The 16906-nt window shown below is 35.3% G+C and overlaps 1 protein-coding gene across 1 annotated transcript; it reads right to left on the reverse strand.

The window, feature by feature from the left end:
- Positions 1–7296: 7296 nt before the first annotated feature.
- Positions 7297–15940, reverse strand: LOC128662331 (dnaJ homolog subfamily C member 18). The gene is made up of 2 exons (XM_053716133.1): positions 15204–15940; positions 7297–8477 (listed from the first exon to the last, which is right to left on the reverse strand). Exons 1-2 carry the CDS (start codon positions 15675–15677, stop codon positions 7431–7433), a joined length of 1521 nt encoding a protein of 506 aa, XP_053572108.1. The 5' UTR covers positions 15678–15940; the 3' UTR covers positions 7297–7430.
- Between the last annotated feature and the right edge of the window lie 966 nt (positions 15941–16906).

Consider the following 16906-nt stretch of genomic DNA (forward strand, 5'->3'; position numbering starts at 1 on the left):
ATGAAAAGACAATATCACAGATTCAGTAAAAAAGTTTGTCTTTGTCAAATAAAGACAAACTTTTTTACTGAATCTGTGATATTGTCTTTTCATATTGGGAAGGAGCCGGTAACCTGCAATATACACTGTGAGTAGATATTCACCTTTGTATGTTGTATTGTCTGATATTTCAGCACCACTATTTTGCACCTAGACTTATACAACCGAGGAAGGAAAGGAAAGGAAGATACCAACGACTGATACAAGCTGAACCAGCGCCTCCAGCTAGCACACCTAACATTGAAAACAAGCCGTAGCCTCGGAGGCAGCGAAAACCTGTAGCTGTGTCCTATAGCAGACACTCATATACACTACACCAACACTATGAACACAGTAGATGGACACTAATTGTTCAGAAGAAATGTGTTCCTGTGTTTTGTTTCTTAGATAAGCCAGAGTCCTCAAAATAGTTTGTGAGATTTACTAGATAACTTCATTGCCTAAGGTCAGTTTATTGCCCCAATAACCTGTCACCTTAGAGAATGAAAGAACACAGTGTCTCCATCCAGGCACTAACCTGAGGTCACTGACTGGACAACCAGCCTTGCAAAGAAATATACTTTTATAAGTTATAATGCCTTGGAACAATAAAGAATGCAAAATATATGGTGTTTGGTATCAAAATACTCCTCATGACAACACTGAGGTATTGGCTATGGAGCATATTTATCAAGCTCCGAATGGAGCGCTTATTATTTTTTATTTTTTTAAAATCTTTACCCACCAATAGAAGAAAACATTACAGGGTAAAGGGTCAAAATACAGCCATGGCATCACGCAGGACCCAAATAAAAAGCATGCAGGACTTTAACCGTAGTTCAAGGTCACAATTCTCTAATATTGGAATTTTGCCTATTAAATAAAATGCAACAAAATCAAAACAAGACAGAACAAAACTAGACAAAACAAAAACAGCTACAGGTACAAAAAAAAAAAAAAAAACAACAACACCCTCCCACTCAATCACTAACCAAGCCATGTACTGGGTAAATGTCCAGCATATATATGTAATTGGACATAAGAGGATTTTATTAGAGGTTTGACTAGAGAAATTTGCACCATCTCGGGAAATGACAGGATATACACTTTCCAGTGTTTGAAAAAAGCTGTTAGTTGCACGTCAGTAGGATTCTGTAGATTACACTGTTCTAACATAAATTGAGACATCAGGGCATTTTTAAGCTGTCAATTTTGGTGCTGACTGTGCTTTCCAGGTCCTTAAAATAAGATTACGCCCTTAAAATAAGATTGTGTTAAAAAGTTTTTATATATTCCTTGAAATTTTCCCAAAAAAATATTTCAAGAGGATGGATATGAAAATCTAGCAATAGTATTGTGTTCATCCAGTATGACACTTTAGCCCAAAATTGCATAATTTTCGGGCAAGCCCAAAAACAATGAAAAAGATCTGCGGAAGGCGCACTGCATCTAGAACATAAGATATTTGTCTTGTACCATCTGGATAATCTATCTGGAGTTAAATTTGTCATTAGGCTTATCTTGATCGGGGACTCCCTCCATACCGTCAGAACCCAGGCTTTCTCTGTTATTTTAAAGGTGTCAGCTATTACCTGTGTATCAATATAGGGAAAAATTCTTATCCATTGGAAACTATATAATCCATTTGCTCTAAAGAGGGACGTTAATTGAGTAGAGTGTAGAGCTTGATGCCCCTTGCCTTCAGGGCTCGCCGGAAACAGAAGTTATGAAGCAGCGTTCTAAATACCGCTGCTCCATAACTTGTCTGCCTGCTCTGTGGCCGCGGATAGAAATCAACCCGATCAAATCTGCAGGGGGCGGCATTGCACCAGCAGTTCACAAGAACTGATGGTGCAATGATAAATGCAGACAGCTCATGTTTACAGTAATATGAATGTTATTTGTATATGGGTATACTGGGCATGTTTGCTCATGGATTATATTCACATTTTTAATATTTGTCCTTTTCAAAATTTAAATTATTGATTAAAAAAGAAGTTACTAATAGGACATGGCTGCAACTTGTCTTCTAAAACAGATTTTTTTTTTTACAATTTGTTTTTAATTTTATTGGTCATTCTAAAGAAAATACATTGTCATACTTCAATATAATAATCTCAGATGCATCCTAATAAGCAAGACATTTTATGCGTTCATTACAAATGTACTCATAATAATGAAAAAAAAAAACTACCATATTCGTGAAATAGAACACAACCTATGCAATTACATGACATGAGAAAAAAAAGAAAAATTTTCAAAATTAACAACTCTGTCTTCACTTCAAAACATTTTGTATTCCTTTTAATCTTTCCCTTATCTTTTTGATATTGGGATCCTAGAAACACAAAACAAACAAATGAAAAAGGGGGAGAAACCCCCCCCCAATAATAATAAAAACCCTTAATATAGTATTTGTCTCCAATGCAGGGGATAAGATTCTAATTGCATCAACTGCAAGAAGAGGGGAGAGTTACGAAAGGGGTATAGGATTTGCTTTTAAGGAGGGAGAGAAAAAGACATAATCACCTTATCCCACTTACTAAGAAAGGTCCTCAATTTGCCCTCCGAATAAATCAAAAAGGGTCATGTTGCTCTATGATAATTTGGTGTAAAATCTCTTGAATAAATACTACTAGACCTGGTGACTTTCTATACTTCCATTTTCTTAGAATAATTTGTCTAGCGGTGAGAATGACTGTATTAATGAGAGATTTATTACGTATTGCACTTTCTCTAACCAGAAAAAATAAATATATCTGTCTAAGGTTATTTTAGAAGGTAAAAATGTATTAATCCAATAAGCAACTTGGTGCCAGAACCTTTGGGCATGACCAGAAAGCATGTATGAGATCCGATGCGGGGGCACTACATTTAGGACACATATTTTTCCCTCGCTCACACCATTTGGCCATCATTCTTGGGGTCAAGTAGGATCTGTTCATTAGTTTCTTGTGAGATTTCCTAATTGATGCAGCAGATGAATATTTCAGAATGGACAAAATACTTTTCCTGAACTCCTAAAACTCTAACTCTTCAAAGTCATATAACCATTTGTGATACAGTCTAGTCATATTGGGTAGTGCAGCTTGTGATAATAGCGTTTTATAAGTTATAGATATGGAGTGTATCCCCATTTGGAAGAAATTAATAATAGGTTTCGAAGATCCCAGAGACCAAGTTGAATTTCCCCCTACATTTAATTTAGACAAGTAGTGTTCAATTTGAAAAATACAAAAAAATTTGATTTTTATTTAAGGAATATTCCAAGTATAGATGAATAAATGTTTTGGTTAGGGGGTGTATTAGTTGTGTGATATATTTTAATCCTTTCTGAGCCCATATTTTAAAAACATAAAGATTAAGTCCTGGAATAAAGTCAGGATTACCTCTGATTGGTAAATATTTGGAGTTCGAATTATCGATTTGTAGTGTACTACATAATTTATTCCAGGCTTTAATTATGTTCTGAAACGTATATTTCAGGATTTTATTTTTTAGTAATATGACTTTCGTCTTATGTATCCAAACTTTGATATCAATTTGTCAGTCCTTGTTGTTGGAGCTTTGTACTAAGTCTTTGACATGATCAATATTACCTTTGTTGTAGTTCACAGTGAGACAAGTTATTCTTGGTTTGCATCAGTTGAATAACAATAGTGATGTGATGCAGATACGCAGTAGGTACACCCACTGTCTGATGTAAAAGATTCAGAGAACCATGATCATTTCATATTTTAAAATACAATAAAATACAGCAAGTACAAGGGAAAAAAAATCCAAAATTTAAATTACAAATATATTAATAATAAATAATGTTAAACACTAAATATATTTGCATTAAAAACAGCTAAAACACTTGTATTTGGCACTTATCTCATTATAAAAACTGAAAGCTAATTAGAACAAAAGTAATCTATGTGACTAGTTATGAGGAGCGGTTTCACATATCTTGCTGTAACTAACCACTGGTGTTTAGTTAGGATGATAAGATAAACAGCAGGCAGCAAATTATAAGGTGTCTGTGCTTTTGAAGGGGATACAAACCATTTACTGCTGCTGAGAAATGCAGGCTAAAAATAACCAATTTAAAGGGACACTAAACCCAATTATTTTCTTTCATGATACAGATAGAGCACGCAATTGTAAGCAACTTTCTAATTTACTCCTATTACCAATTTTTCTTTGTTTTCTTGCTATCTTTATTTAAAAAGCAGGAATGTTAGAGCCGGCCCATTTTTGGTTGAGAACCTGGGTTATGCTTGCTTTTTGGTTTGCTAAATGTATTCACAAATAAACAAGCGCTATCCAGGGTACTGAACTTGAAATGGGCTGGCTCCTAAGCTTTAAATTCCTGCTTTTTAAATAAAGATAGCAAGAGAACGAAGAAAAATTAATAGTAGGAGTAATTTAGAAAGTTGCTTAAAATTGCATGCTCTATCTGAACCATTAAAGAAAAAAAAATGGGTTTAGTATCCCTCTAAAGAGACATGAAATGCTCTTATGTATTAGAACCTTCTATTATTACACTATTGCTTGCTTATAACTATGTGCAATGAGGTTAAACACATATTTAATATCAGCTCATGAACAGCAGTGCATTACTGGGACCTAGCTGAACACATCTGGTGAGCCAATGACATGAGGCATATGTATGTAGCCACCAATCAGCTGCTAGCTCCTAGTAGTGCATTGTTGCTCCTATAACCTACTTAAGTATGCTTTTTGAGAAAGAATACCAAAAGAACAAAGTAAATTTGATAACAGTCTCTTAAAGCTACACGCTCTATCGGAACCATGAATGATCAATTCTGACTTTCATATCTCATTAAGGACCGTACATCACAGGGATTAATATTTTGTACTTCACCATTAAAGGGATAGTAAAGTCCAAATTAAACTTTCATGATTTAGATAGGGCACGTCATTTTAAACAACTTTCTAATTTGCTTTTATCATCAAATTTGCTTTGTTCTCTTGATATTCTTAAAAATTGAAAGCTAAATCTAGGTAGGCTCATATGCTAATTTCTAAGACCTTGAAGGCCGCCTCTAATCTGAATGCATTTGACATTTTTTTTTCACAGCTAGAGGGCGATAGTTCATGTTTTCATATAGATAACATTGTGCTCACGTAAAGTTATTTAAGAGTCAGCACTAATTGCCTGAAATGCAAGTCTGTTAAAAGATCTGAGATAAGGAGGCAGTCAGCAGAGGCTTAGATACAAGGTAATGACAGAGGTAAAAAGTATATTTCTATAACAGTGTTGGTTATGCAAAACTGGGAAATGGTAAATAAAGGGATTATCTATCTTTTTAAACAATAACATTTTTGGTGTTTATTATCCCTTTAAATATTGAGTCAGCAGATGACTGAATTATTTAATTAATTATAGTGATTTGCTTGATGCTAGTTCTTTCTTTAGCAGGGCATATTTGGAATGCTGTTAAAATAAAAATATATTAGCAGGAATTAAAATTCCCGTATTAATATTACTAGTATATCTCTACATTAATACTAAATAAATATACTACTTGAAAATGTACAGTATTATTAGGTGTTACATTTTGCATAAATGCTAAAATGTGTACCGCCACTTTAACTTATTTGTGTAGAAACCTGCATTGATTGCCATATATTGCAAGATTTATCATTGCTATTCTGTTATATTTATCCCTAAAAACGTGCATGAGAAATGATGCCCCTATTTGTCATTAAAAAATGCGCCTAAAATTGGGCAAGTTCGACTGTAAAATTCTCCTGCTCTGTTCCCATTCTCCTTGGAGAACATGTGCTCTAAAAAGAGGGTTAAATTAGATCCTATTAGTCATATTTCCTAGAGTACTCATTAATTTAACTAGTTACAAATTTATAATTTCTTTACTCCTATAGAGGACTGAAAGTTCTCCTGCAAATGCGTGCATTAAAGTTCTCCTTAACTACTGTGGAGATCAGCATTAGAAATCTATTTTCTACCAGTTGTAGAAGCATTGTTACAAAAAAGAGGGCTCTACAAGGCGCAATAAAATGTATATTGGAGCGCAATAATACTACTTATTGGGGCACTTAAATAATATATAATTGAGTGCAAAAATAATATCTATTGGGGCACACAAATAATATATTAAGAAAAATCAAGAGAGTTAAAGGGACACTGTACCCAAATTTTTTCTTTTATAATTCAGAAAGAGCATGCAATTTTAAGCAACTTTCTAATTTACTCCTATTATCAATTTTTCTTCGTTCTCTTGCTATCATTATTTGAAAAAGAAGGCATCTAAACTTTTTTTGGTTTCAGTACTCTGGACAGCACTTTTTTATTGGTGGATTAATTTATCCACCAATCAGCAAGGACAACCCAGGTTGTTCACCAAAAATGGGCCGGCATCTAAACTTACATTCTTGCATTTCAAATAAAGATACCAAGAGAATGAAGACAATTTGATAATAGGAGTAAATTAGAAAGTTGCTTAAAATGTCATGCTCAATCTGAATCACAAAAGAACATTTTTGGGTACAGTGTCCCTTTAAGGAGAACCCATAGGATAATTACTCAGAGAATTCTCCTTGCACTTGATAAATCTTGCCAATGTAGACTTTCTAATACCATAAGGCAAGCAATGCAGTCTCAGTTGTAAAAAGTTGCAAAATGCAATCTGCCAAAGTGGTTTCTAAATATACAATATCACAGTGATTTTAATTTCCATAATACATGGATAATAAAATAGATTTTTTTTTCAGAATAAGGTAAGCAGTATTCATATTAAGTAAAAAAAAAAAAAAAGGAATATAATATCTACTTTAGACTTATGCCCATAATATTCACATATTACAAAAATATATTAAGAAAAATGTGATTTAAATGTTCATGTGGAAAGAAGATAACTATTTAAATAGGCGTTTTGTAATTACTTCCTACGATGAAGGTCAGACGTTCCCTTGACCGCGTTCTTCAGAAATAAGGAATTGTTTAATTTTCTGGGTACTATTTGTCGTTGTTCTTTATTAATTTAACATTTAGTTAACATTCACAGAGTTGAGAGTTATAATAATGGCTGTTTCTTCAAAAGTCTTTCAAATAAATATGACTTAAATAAATATGATGAGTTTAAATAAGGTACATTAAGAAGATATATGGTTTGTGAATTGCTTATCTCCTTTTAAGCATCCTACAAGAATCCTGATGGTGACAGTTGTAGAGAAACCATCTAATGCTTTAGTGTCAATGGTGCCATCACTTACACCTAAAATACATAGAATTAAGAAAAACAAATCACAGTATTTCTATAATTTAATTCTTGAATGGATTCTATTTATCAAAGGTATCTTATAAATAATTTTGTCAGGTACACGTTATGCTATAGTCATTGTTAACTGTAGAATACATCTGTACGATCGGCATCAACGCAGTATCAACCTCCCCTGCGTAAGCTTATAAGGTTTGATAGCTTCTGACAGTTCTCCATCTTTAGAGACTCTGCCTTCTCCCTTAGTCTCTCATCTCTATAAAGACGGGCCAGGTTGGCTAAATCAGATTTTTGCTGTTTCTCCTTCCAGCAGCTGGCCTGAATGTGCTCAGCATAATCCTTTTCGATTGCTCTTTCTAGTTCCACCAGTGCTGCACCCCGATATCGAGACTGGAAAGTCTGACTGACAAAATAAGGGACACCAAGACTTCTTGTTTCCCTGGGAACAGTTAGACCAGAGGATGGTTTGTGATGTAGGCTGTATGTTGGAGTAGTGGCAGTTAACTGAGCAACCACAGATACAACCACTAGGATTAGTACAGGTAAAACCTGAATAAAAGCAGAGTAAGGTGACTTAGGTTGTCCACCATCTTGCTGATCCTCTTCTTGCCCTCTAGACCTTCTTCCATCATGCCTTCCATATTCCTCACGCCATCTTGACCTTTTGCCATCCTGCCTTTTCATACCCGACCATTTTGGCCGTCCTCTCCCACCATCTTTTCTTTTTTCTTCTTGCATTCTTGATCGACCATTATCTTGTTTTGCCTCTTCCTTTCGTTTTGGTATTCCGCTCTCTTGCTTATCCTCTTTTTCCCACCACCTTTCCCTTCCTACATTATGCCCTTCAGCACCCGATCTCCTTTCCCATCCTCCTTGTTGCCCTTCCTTTTCCCCACATCTCCTTGCCCGGCCAGTATCTTGTCTTACTTCTTCATTCTGCCATCTTGGACTTCCACTATCCTGCCTTACTTCCTCATTCTGCCATCTTGGACTTCCACTATGCTGCTCTCTGTTTGTAGGTCTTGATTGTCTTTGACTGCATCCTGCAAATGTATAGGTTGCCCTGGTTGGGTAATGACCTGAGAAAAACAGGTCAAAGAGATCTTGTGTTGTCATATTAGGATCACAGGCCGCACTAGCTCTGCTTTGTGAATCATCATAAAGCTTTCTTTTGACTGGATCACTCAGGACACCAAAAGCTTTCCCGATAGCCTACAATAATAATAATAAAAAAGAAATATTATGAAAATTAATTCATGATTATTACAGAGATTCAAATTAGATTTTATTTTTAATTAAACAATCTATTTGCAAAACAAATATTTTTGAATATATAGTCAAAGTAACTGGAAACAGTAGATAAGTAGTTGAATGAACTGGAAAATATTAACAGTACAATAGCTAGCTATAGACAAACATGCATTTATGCACACAAAAAACATGAACATCAGCAGGGGGAGAAAGATACTGTTCTGTGGGAAAAGTTTACAAGCCCACAAAAGAACTAACTGGCATCCAGTCCACACCAGTGCCATTAATCTCTTAAGCGCAAACAAGGACCTCTGACAAGGGTAAGCCCAATAAGGCCTCGTTTCATTTGTTTTTGTCTTTTTTTGTCTCTCTTTCCCTGCTTCTCTCTCCCATCTGCTCCCCAGTCCCACAATACCTATTCAACTGCATTCTCCCCATCTGTTTCATGTTGTGCTTCCCTGCCACTCCCTCACTTTTTCCTCAATCCCCCTCCAGTTCCCTGTTTCTTCAACCCTTGTACCACTTACTATCCCCATCTCTTTCTCATCTCCTCCTAACTCCCCACCTCTCTCCCTCCAACAACATATTTTTATTTTCTACTTTCCTCTCTTCCTGTCTTAATCTTATCTTTTATGATATATTTCATATCTCCTACTCTGTCCTTCTCATCAGTGTCTCTCTTCTCTGCTTCCACCTGCATTGCTGCTCTTACTCGCCTATCTGTATAAATTCCAAGGCACCATTTAGCAGAAATTCTAAACGAAGAGGGTTACGATGAGTTAAAGGATTTTCTTTTTCCCCTGCTACCCCCCCTTTAAAGGATATGTCTGAGCAATAGTGAAATAAGAAAATGCTCTAAAAGAACATTTCCTTATTGCTGTTCTTTTTGGAATTTAAAATAACTCTTAAACCAAAAATATACAAAAAAGCACATAAAAGGTCAATGGCAAAACATTTTTTTAGCACCAGAGTCATTTGTTGCATTTGCTATCACAGATTACTGTAGATTCCAAATTGGCTATCACTACACAATCACTCTAAAACAGCTGGGAATATTTACTACAGATGTTTTTAATTACAAAAATCACTGCACATGCTCATCCCACTGTTCATTCCCAAAACATCAGAGCAATGCCTACAAAATAATCAAGAGCACTTTTTTTAATGCAAGTATCTCTAGAAATACTGATTGGATTTGGTTTCTTTTTTCAATACACCGAAACTCCTAAACTATAACTCCAATCATATTATGCATTCAGCCATTCAATCTCAAGGTAACAGTGTGACTTGGAAAAATAAAAATGGACTCTATTTATAGCAAAACAATTAATTAAAATACTAAAACCAAATGTCATACACTATCAATTTATCTTCCTTGAGATACAAGATAGTCAAACCTTCTACAAAGCAGATATAATAATGATTCAAACATATAAAGCTATGTATCTCCTCTGAATGCACATCAACTGGGTGAGAAAAAATATATACAATGATAAGTTATATTATAATATACAGTGGATGAGTAACTGATAGCTGTGTATTACTAATTCTTAATTCCATAAAGGGAAGCTAAGGTACAGTCTGAATGGTCAGGGGTGGGGTTTAGTTGGTTATTCTGGGGTGGGGCTAACATGTCAGGGGCAGAGTTTTGTTGGTTATTCTGGGGTGGGGCTAACATGTCAGGGGCAGAGTTTTGTTGGATATTCTGGGGTGGGGCTAACATGTCAGGGGCAGAGTTTTGTTGGTTATTCTGGGGTGGGGCTAACATGTCAGGGGCGGAGTTTCTGCATTACTGAGAGGTTTCACTGGTAGCCCAGGAAATACATAAGGGGGTACAAAAAAATAATTTACAAAAATAAGGAGGGACAGCAGTACAGGAATTCCACGTTAGGACAATCCATCAAATTGGGAACTTATGAGATCACTTTATAAAGTTAAGAAAGTATCTAGTGACATAACTAGGAAGATATGCTTAAGTATATCACCATGAATGTAACATTGCATTACCGAAATACACAATTAATGCTTAGATTATATAATGACTGCAGTTTTGGCTAACTTTAAAATTCAAACTTCCATCTACTCTTATTGACTTGGATTCTTTTTGCTCTTGCAACAAAATGTTACAGTTTGCTTTTGCCGTGCCAATTCTATTTTGTGTGGAAATGACATAGTTGCCATGTGTAAATTAAATGGATATGAGACCCCAGTTTTTTTGTTGTGATTCAGAAGGAGCATACCATTTTAAAAAAAGTTTCCAATTGACTTCTGTTGGCAAATTTGCTTTGTTCCCATGATATTCTTTGTTGAAGAGATACCTAGGTAAGCAACAGGAGCACTACAGGGCAGGAAAAAGTGCTACTATCTTGTGCACTTGAAAATGGATAACATTTTTGCAAAATGGCTGCCATATAGTGCTCCGGGAAAGGGGGGGCTCCTAAGCTTACATCCCTGTTTTTCAACAAACAATACCAAGAGAACAAAGAAAAATTGATAGTAGAAGTAAATTAGAAAGTTGTATAAAATCCTATGATCTATCCGAATTATGACAGAAAAAAAAATGTGTTTCATATCACTTTAACCCTTTGAGTGCTAATGACGGCTCTGAGCCGTGACAGAGTTTCCCACTCTGGTGCTAATGACGGCTCTGAGCCGTGACAGAGTTTCCCACTCTGGTGCTAATGACGGTTCAGAGCCATCACTAGCACTCTCCCACCATGAGGGAGATCTCTACTGTTTTTCAGCGGCATACGCAAATATCCTGCGAGGGCCTGTGCACCAGTATTCAAACACCAAGAGAGCCGACAGTGGTGTGTATTACTTCTGAAGACATATACCACCCATGTTCATAGCACTGCGGAACCTGTTGGCGCTCTACGAATACCTGATAATAATAATAATAATAATACTTTGCGTCATACAAGCCACTGCTGACTCTCGGAGCAGCCAAGGTGTTTAAATACTGGTGCATAGACCTTCACAGAATATGTTCGTATGCCGCAGAAAACCAGCAATAACTTTTACTAGAAGCGTTTTTTTGCTAAAGAAAGTATATTGCAAAAATGCTTCTATTTTAAATTGAAATGGACCCGTGCAGATTTTATTTTTGATCTTTCTATCCCTTTAACAGCAACCATTTAGGTCTTGGGTCTGAATAATGCTTTAACAGTCCTCCTATGTCCACCTACTGTGTGCACACAGAATGACAGCGTGCTACTACTGCCTAGCTAATCGAAAGTGACTTGTATAAATGCACTAGCGATAACACAAACCGCACCATTGTCTTTAGGATATGTTTCACCAACAGATCTCATATATGGGTGCCTACTACTTATATGTATACCATGCACACACTTTTACTAGAAGCATTTTAGTAAATAAATGTATTACAAATTACTTCAAATCAAATTAATTAGTGCGTTTTAATTTTGACTATAATGCTCTTTAGAACATTAAAGGGAATGTCTAGTCCAAATTAAACTTCATGATTCAGATAGGGCATGCAATTTTAAATAACTTTCCAATTTACTTTTATCATCAAATTTGCTTTGCTCTCTTGGTACTCTTTGTGGAAAGCTAAACTTAGGTAGGCTCATATGCTAATTTCTAAGTTGTTGAACTGCCTCTTATATAAGTGCATTTTGACAGTTTTTGAGATACTGTTAGTTCATGTGTGTCATATAAATAACACTGTGCTCACTCCCATGGAGTTATTTAAGAGTCAGCACTGATTGGCTAAAATGCAAGTCTGTCAAAAGAAATGAGATTAGGAGGCAGTCTGCAGAGGCTTAGAAAAAGGTAATCACAGAGGTAAACATTATATTAATATAACAGTGTTGGTTATGCAAAACTGGGGAATGGTAAATAAAAGGATTACTTATCTTTTTAAACAATAAAATTCTGAAGTAGACTGTCTCTTTAAAACAAATTTCCTGTTGTGCTATTAATTTTGTTTAAAAGCATTTTACTATAACATTACTTCATATATATTACTATATGTTTACCTCCTAAAAGGGTACAACACATAAAGTACCATTATAGCAAGACAAAAATGACATTCTCTTATTTGTTAGAGCATATAACTGTATCACTAGCTGCTATGCAAACCTGTGTGTTTAATCCCCCCCACAAATATGTTAAACACATAGGTAAAGTACTGTCCAGGAGCCACACTGAACTGCTGGTTCAGAGGGGAAACTGATACTGAACCAATCAGCAGCGATAGTTGCTTAGCCAAGTCATGCGACTAGCGCTGTAATTTCCCCCCGCTATAATGGACCTTTAGAGTTCAGCAGCAGAGTGAGTGGGGTAGATGCTCTGGGCCTGGTATAGGTAATTAAGAGCATCTTCTGTGCGCCCACACTGAAGACGGACACGGGCAATTTTTATCAACATTTCTGCCCTCTGGCGCTCCATTTTTGATACCATAAACAATTTCAAATGTCATATCTGTTAAAACGGTCCAGACACCATCTTCATATGCTTGAACTTTGTCTTAAGTAGGTCTTAATAATCATTGTAATGCTGTCTACTCTTCAATAATCCAACTTTATTAAGTCTCAAAATAAATTTGTTGAGTAAACAAGACTATATTTGGCTTCATAAAGTGTATATTCAAAGGAAAAAATGTAACATTAGGGAGTCAAATATCTGATAGCCAAAATGTCTTAGAAAAGATAAAGGCTAAGACAATAAATATTTCACTCTGGAACAACAATGCACTTAAATCCCTGAGCTGAACATGGTGAGTCAATCTGAAGTGGAATATGTACATAGCCACCAACCACTGGCCTATATCCAGCTCAGGAACATAAATGCATTGCCACTCTAGAGCAGACTTTTACTATGTGTTTAACCTCTTTACAAGATAAAGGCATTCAGTAGGTTAATATAACAATTATTTTCATAAAAGCATATTACTGTTGCATTATTATTGCACTGCTGCAACTGATGATCTAATAAAAAAAAATAATGCCTCATATTTCAGTGCCACTGTTTCTTGAATATAAGCTTTTACTGGGTGAAGCATCATTCTTTATAATATAAGATGATTAACCATAACTAACTTGGCTTCTTAAAGGATCACTAAAAACAGCAGAATTGCATAATAAAAAAGACAATGTAAAAGCACTTTGTTCCATTTTTAAATAAGTACAGTAATAGATTTTTTCTGACAAATGTCAGTTACATTTTCCTTCCTAATGCATCATGTGACAGCCATTAGCCAATCACAAAATGCATATAGTATATCCTGTGAATCTTGCACATGCTCAGTAGAGCTGTGCCTCAAAAAGTGTGTGTATAAAAAGATTCTGCACATTTAGATAATGAAAGTGAATTGGAAAGTTGTTCAAAATGTTGTGTTCTATGTGAATCCTCCTTTAATCAGCTGGTGTCTCTTCTATTTGTGTCTGGATTTTTTACTTCACCATACACCTGTTACCCTATGATCATAATAAGGTGTCATCATGGAGTAACTGATATGATAAAATGCTCCCTGTCAATTACCTCACACCTTTCACAGATGCTCAACATTTCAGAAATAAATGTAGCTAGAAATTTAAACTATACAGATAAAACACACCTTACCTGTTTCACATAGCAAACATTTTCTTATCTATCTGAAATCCAGAATCTAATATGAGCTAATTTTTAGTTAAAGGGACAATAAACACTTTGAGATGGTAAAAAAAAAAAAGATAAATCATATATATATAGAAAAAACCTCTGCAATATACGTTCATTATTTATTTTGTCCCTTTTCCTGTAATTCTATTCTGAAATTGTGAGCTTTTCAGTACCTGTTAAAAATGAAAGTCTAAAACACTGTTATATTGAACACACTGGCTGCACACTCTAGCGACCTATTTATAACTGTACCTAATTGGCCACAGCAGAGAAGGTAACCTAAGTTACAACATGGCAGCTCCCTTTGTTTTATAGACACTAAAACTTTACACTTATTTTGTCAATATTTAAATAGCTAATGAAATTTAAAAAAATAATAATACATATACATCTTATTCTCATATAAATCTTTTCTTTGAATGCATCATTCTATCTAGCATTTATGTAGTAATTAATGTACCTTTAAAGAGACCGTTAAGGGGACAGTAAACACCTTGTAATTACAAGACCTTTCTGTAGTGTTGCTATAGAATAGAATTTTATAATTGAACAATTACATTCTGTAATGCATTAAAGCATATATTTTTTTATGACTAGTGACCCTTTAATGCAGTGGTCAACAAATCTGTTTAAAAATTAGGACCCAGTATGACAATTTAGGAACCAGACATACTTTTAGGAACCAAACAGTGGTATGTGTATTTAGATATATGGAGAATAACCCTAAAGGTTATGTGCCAGAAGTAAAATTCTAGGAGCCAGTATCTCCCTGGCTCCTGGGCTTGTCAAGCCCTACTTTAATGCTATGTGTTTAACCCACACAAAGGGGTTAAAATCATAGTAGAAATACTGCTAATCCTGAGCGGAAACTGCCACTGACCCAATCAGCAGCGCTACTCTCAAAAATTAGAGAATTTAAATGTTCAACTATAATGACTCTTCAACTGTGAAAAATGAAACAATTTGTAGGCAGCTATATTTTGGGTTAAATATCCCAACAAGCATAATTATGGTACACATTCTCTTGACATGTCTTATTCATGCTTCTCACTTATTCACCTTAAAAGCTTCAGTAGCCCCTGGAGAACTGTTCTTATCAGGATGGTAACGTAATGCAAGTTTTCGGTAGGCTTTCCTTAAAGTCTCCTCATTGGCATCCTTCTTCACTCCCAGAACAGCATAGTAATCGTCATCATCAATCTTAGGATTCAAATTCACTTCCTCCTCCTCTTCTTCTTCCTCCTCTTCCTCCCACGGTGGTCTTCCACAATTATTACACCCAGCATAGTAATTGGCATAGTCCCGATATCCACTTGGTTCAAAATGGTGGCTGCTTGAGCCATAATCTCCAAAATCGGTTTCAAACCACCCTCCTCGAATGGCCTGTATAAGTTCAGCAGCAGAGTGAGTGGGGTAGATGCTCTGGGCCTGGTATAGGTAATTAAGAGCATCTTCTGTGCGCCCACACTGAAGACGGACACGGGCAATTTTTATCAACATTTCTGCCCTCTGGCGCTCCATTTTTGATACCATAAACAATTTCAAATGTCAAATCTGTTAAAACGGTCCAGACACCATCTTCATATGCTTGAACTTTGTCTTAAGTAGGTCTTAATAATCATTGTAATGCTGTCTACTCTTCAATAATCCAACTTTATTAAGTCTCAAAATAAATTTGTTGAGTAAACAAGACTATATTTGGCTTCATAAAGTGTATATTCAAAGGAAAAAATGTAACATTAGGGAGTCAAATATCTGATAGCCAAAATGTCTTAGAAAATATAAAGGCTAAGACAATAAATATTTACCTTAATTTATCAAAAGTTCCACTTGTCAGTAATGAGATGGCATAAGCGACAGCCATAAGATGAAGATCAAAAGCAACAATGTAAAAACCTATATTTAGCAGTTCATAAATTATGAACCACACAAAATGCTTTTGAAATGCTAGTGGCTAAAAACAAAAGAGTGGGGGAAAAACTGTAGCTGCAAAGCAAGATGCTGCTGTGCAAAAATAAATAAATCTAACATCTAGTAAATCACAGTCATATAATAGTTAATTGCCTATAACAATGCAGAATGGGCAATCCTTATAAGAAGCCACCCACATAATAAATGCTCTTTGGTATATCATCATATGAAAATCCATCCTTTGCACGCCCTAGCTGTTTGCATGGGGCTGCTGGTATTCGGCTTCTACTGACCTGCTATCATTTCACAACCCTTATTATTCAATCGTCTAAAAAAAGCCATGTTAGCTCCCGATTCTGCTTGATGCACAGATATTACACACAGACAGCAACAGCTGAACCTGTCGGTCCCTCACGCCTTCCTTCCTGATCTGGAGCATGATGGGAATTGTGGTCCAAGTTGTAGCTCTTTGCTCAGACAGGCACTGTATAAGCCCTGAACAGTATCCGTGTCTTATTTGAAGATACAGGTTTATATTTATTATTTTAGTATACACGAAAACAGTATGTACGCTTCTAGCAAGCCAAGATGTAAAATATAGAACAAAATAGGTTATTATAACATATTTAGTATATAGGAAGGTTATGTAGATGAGTTTAGGTTTACTCACTGTTAGAGAATGAAGATTTCATTATCATTAGTATTTTACAATATGTAGCTATACAAGCTGTTTGTTATATATATCTTATGATCTATTTATTTCAGTATATGTACTTTAAAAAAAACAAAAAAAAAACATTCAGTTATTTTTTTTTAACCTAATCAGCTCTAAATATTTGTACACATTTACC

Source organism: Bombina bombina, chromosome 6 (assembly GCF_027579735.1).
Source record: "Bombina bombina isolate aBomBom1 chromosome 6, aBomBom1.pri, whole genome shotgun sequence".
Taxonomy (NCBI): Eukaryota; Metazoa; Chordata; class Amphibia; order Anura; family Bombinatoridae; genus Bombina; species Bombina bombina.